This window comes from Physeter macrocephalus, chromosome 11 (genome assembly GCF_002837175.3).
Source record: "Physeter macrocephalus isolate SW-GA chromosome 11, ASM283717v5, whole genome shotgun sequence".
NCBI classification, from domain to species: Eukaryota; Metazoa; Chordata; class Mammalia; order Artiodactyla; family Physeteridae; genus Physeter; species Physeter macrocephalus.
In genome coordinates this window covers 134,863,719-134,867,523 of record NC_041224.1, presented here as the reverse complement: position 1 = coordinate 134,867,523, position 3,805 = coordinate 134,863,719, and the positions used below count along the sequence as shown (strand labels likewise).

Genomic DNA, 3,805 nt, shown 5'->3' with positions numbered 1-3,805 from the left:
TCCAGTTTCACCTTGAAAATTTATCCTTAAAAAAAAAAAAAAAAAAAAAAAGCTGATGGACCAGTCCTACAGCTAGGATCAGAGGACCTGGCTCTCTCACTGCCCAGCTCCCATTCCTAGCTCACATCGCCTCACCTCTCTGGGCCTGTTTCCTCCTATAAAATAAACAGTAATCTCCCCCTCTGTCCACACAGTAGCCACTGGCCACATTTGATTATGAAATGTGGCTAGTTCGTAAAAAATACACATCAGATTTCAAAGCTAAAAATAAAAAATGTAAAATATTTTATGAATCATCTACTACTGAGTATATTTTGAAATATTTTGCACATAATGGTTTCAATAAAGTCTATTATTAAAATTAACTTCACCTGTTTCTTTTTGCTCTTTTGATGTGACTACTAGAAAATCTAGATTAGATATGCAGCCCTGGTCTAGATGATCACGAATATCCTTTTCAGCCTTAGGACTCAGCCAGGGCCACTGTGGACACGTAATTCACAGTCTGATTTCCTCGCACTGAGATACGGAAGGATTGGCTGGGAGTGAGCAGGCTGGGGCGGGGCCCTGCCGGAAGACACAGACCCCTCCAGCTTTCGCTCCGGCTCGGCTCTCGGAGCGGGAAGGACCCGGACTGCCACGTGGGGCTGGGGGCAGACAGCCCGCTCCAGTCTCCGGGCCCCGGGCGTTAAAGGGGCCTGGGGCGGGCGCGGCGCGCCGGGAGAGGCCGAGCCGGGAAGCCGGTTGGTGCGTCAGCCTCACGCGTGGGGAAGGAAGCGGGCCTCAGGCCCCGGACTGCCAGCGCGGGGTCCCCGGCACGTCCGCAGGCTGCACCGGGAGGTGGCGGCTTCTGAGAGGCGGGAGAGCCGAGGGCGGGCCTGGGAGGCGGCCGGGAGGTGGGGCGCGGCCGGGGGCAGGCCCGCGCGGGCTTCATCTGCGGACTCACGGCCTGCTCCCGATCGCTGGGGATTCCGAGGCGCGGCGCGACGACCGGCCGGAGCGGCTATGGACCACCGCTGGGGCTTCCTGATCGGCTTCCTGGGCGCCGTGGGGCTGCTGGGCTCGGGCCACGGCGGGCAGCAGCCCCCGGAGACGGCAGCGCAGAGGTGCTTCTGCCAGGTGAGCGGTGTGCGTGGCGGCGCTGCGGGTCCCGGGACCCCTGCCTCCGCCGTGCTCTCTGTCCCGTGCGCCCGGGCAGGTGGGGTGCTGGGGGTGCGTCTCTGCATCTCCACCCTTCCGGAAGGAGCCCCCTGTGCTTCTGCTCCCTGGCAGGTGCTGAATCCTCTGCAGCTCGCCTGGGTTGGTGTGGACCGGTCCCCCTCCCCCCCAAAAAAACAGCCTGAACCGACGTCGGCTTGCCCTCCCGCGCTTCCGATCAGGCGTGGGACGAGAGGTGTGGGTGCCCCGCTGTTTCCACCTAGTTGGTTTGTGCGTCTTCTTTGGTCTTCCCTGTCCGGGGAAGGTGCGAGCGCGCGCACACACACACACACACACACACACACACACACTCACACTATTTCTATTTTCGCAGAACCGGGGTCTTCCTAACTTCTAATTTGACTTGGAACAGTGTGGGCTGTGCCTGTGCTGGATGTCTTCTTCAGCCTTTCTGGCCAGGACAGGCTTTTGCAGGGGGGCTGCCCTCAGATCTCCTTGTCAGGCAGGAGAATGGCTTCGTGTGGCTTTTCTGTGTCTAAGCCTAACTGCCTGGTGTCTTGGGGGCCGCAGTTGCCCTGTGACTACTCGCCCTATGTGTCCTTTGTTTTTCCTGAATGTAGTGAGACTCTTTTACCGTGACATCCATATTGCTGGTCTGAATTGGGAGAATGGTCCTCAGTGCACAAGTTTAATTACAAGCTTATTATGGTTATTTCCTTCTGTTAGTAAGAGATGTGGGTTCCTTGAGAAAAAAATTCAAAGAAAGTTACAGGTTTTTGGTGCCCACAGTATCTGATATTTTAATATCATTATTCTTAAAGTCACCTTTTGGTTGGCTTCTGTTGATAAAAAGTACATTTTATACAAAATTGAGATATGGGTATCCAAATTGTTCCTTTTAAGTAGATGTTACTATTAACTTATCAGAAATAACATTTTATGTGTGTGTGGGGGGTAATACTATTTCACAGAGAAAGAAGAATTTAAATATTATGAGAAGAAGCGTCATCTCTTTCACTGCTTTAAATTCTTGGATTTTATTTTTTGGTGAGTGATTTGGAAGTTGGGGTGAGTGATAGCTGGGAAGGTGTAAGAGAAGTTGAAAGAAAATTGCTGCTTTATAACTAAGAGATTGAAAAGCTCCTTTACCTTCAGTGATTACAAACAGTACACAATCAAGTACTTAAAAGGAAAAAGGGTAATTTTTCTTCTGCTTACAAATATAACGTATCACAAAGTTTAAACATTTAAAAATAAGTAAATTAGAAATAAGTGGACTTAAAAATAAGGTATTCAGTGCAGAAAGATGTCCATTGTAACATTTTCAACTACATTCTAGACATTTGGATAATGGAATAAAAGTACATGTTGAACTTTTAAACGTTCACTGCCCTCCCCCATAACCATAGTTTTTTAGTTTTTTATATTCATTTACTTTTTCTTCTGTTTAGTGTTAGGCTTTTTTACTCTTTCACAATATTTTCAAGATTAAAATACACAAAAATCTGTTAGACCTCTTTCTTTTCCTTTTAGAACAAAAGTGACTTTTTCTTTCCACAGCCAAATTAAAAAGTAATAAAATGAGTAAAAAACAAATTTAAGGGAAATTTAAAATGGTTTAGTTAAATAAACTTAAAAACAGAGACCATCAATTCCAATTCAATAAATGAAACAAGTATACCTTAGTTCTATTATGTTCAGTAATGGAAGGGATGGGGGAAAGGGGAGGAGGGGAGGGAGGGGACTGTGATGAATAAACATGAAGAGAAAAATGGAGACAAACATATCGACATGCACACCGAAACAGAGGGAGAGACAGATAAAAGAAAAAAATGGAGAAAGAAAAGATAAGGGGAGGAACAAATTATTCATTCAAAAAACATTTATAAACACCATGTACATTGATCTGAGAGTTTGGAATACAGAAATAACTATGGCATAATCCCTGCCCTGAAGAGCTTACAGTTCAGCAAATCATGTTCTTTGGGGCTTGGGAAGCGGTGGGGATCCTAGGTATTTTTTAAAAATTTAAAAAGTTAGTAAATATTGCTAGAAACTCAAGTTAAAACTAAATTTTCACCTGAGATTTGGAAATACAAGTTCAAATCTTGGCTGGTTCTATTTGCAGTTTCCAACTGGCCACAAAGTCCTGTTGACTCTTTTTTTGTTTATAGTCATATCCCTTTCTTCCTTCCTGTTGCCTGTGCCTCTTACCACTCTGCCTTGAGTTACCACACCATCACCCCTCACCACACTGTTGCATGGGTGCCTGACTTGTTCGTAGGGGTTCTGATTTGAGCCAGAGTAGCACTAGTTAGTTATTTGACCATAGAAAGTCACTGAAGTAAAATTACAAAGCTCTACAAATAATCAGACTAAATTCAATAAGCATTTATCGAGGCCTACTATGAACAAGTTTTGAGAGATCAAAAAATAAATTAAAAAATTACAATTTAGTCCCAATTCTTGACACTCCAGAGTACGGAGACTGGTAAATAATTGGTGCTCAGCAAATGTTAGGGAAATTATAATACAAGATGTGAACCCTACAGGAGCTGAAGTATATTCTTAATTAAAGATGGGTTGACAGCTTCCAATGAATATTTTTTTTTTTTTTTTTTTTTTTTTGTGGTATGCGGGCCTCCCT

General features: G+C 45.3%; 1 protein-coding gene across 3 annotated transcripts in view; it reads left to right on the top strand.

The window, feature by feature from the left end:
* Window positions 1-608: 608 nt before the first annotated feature.
* ERO1A (endoplasmic reticulum oxidoreductase 1 alpha) overlaps window positions 609-3,805 on the top strand; it is a 43,251-nt gene continuing 40,054 nt past the window's right edge. For 2 of the 3 annotated variants that reach the window (XR_008618664.1, XM_007119222.4), the window contains exon 1: window positions 610-1,119. Coding sequence is in view for 2 of the 3 variants with exons in the window: in XM_007119222.4 (XP_007119284.1) it covers window positions 1,006-1,119 (114 nt within the window). In the remaining variant the exon portion in view is untranslated. Of the gene's footprint in view, window positions 1,120-3,805 lie in introns of all 3 variants that reach the window. The other variant, XM_055088432.1, reaches the window with a different exon arrangement.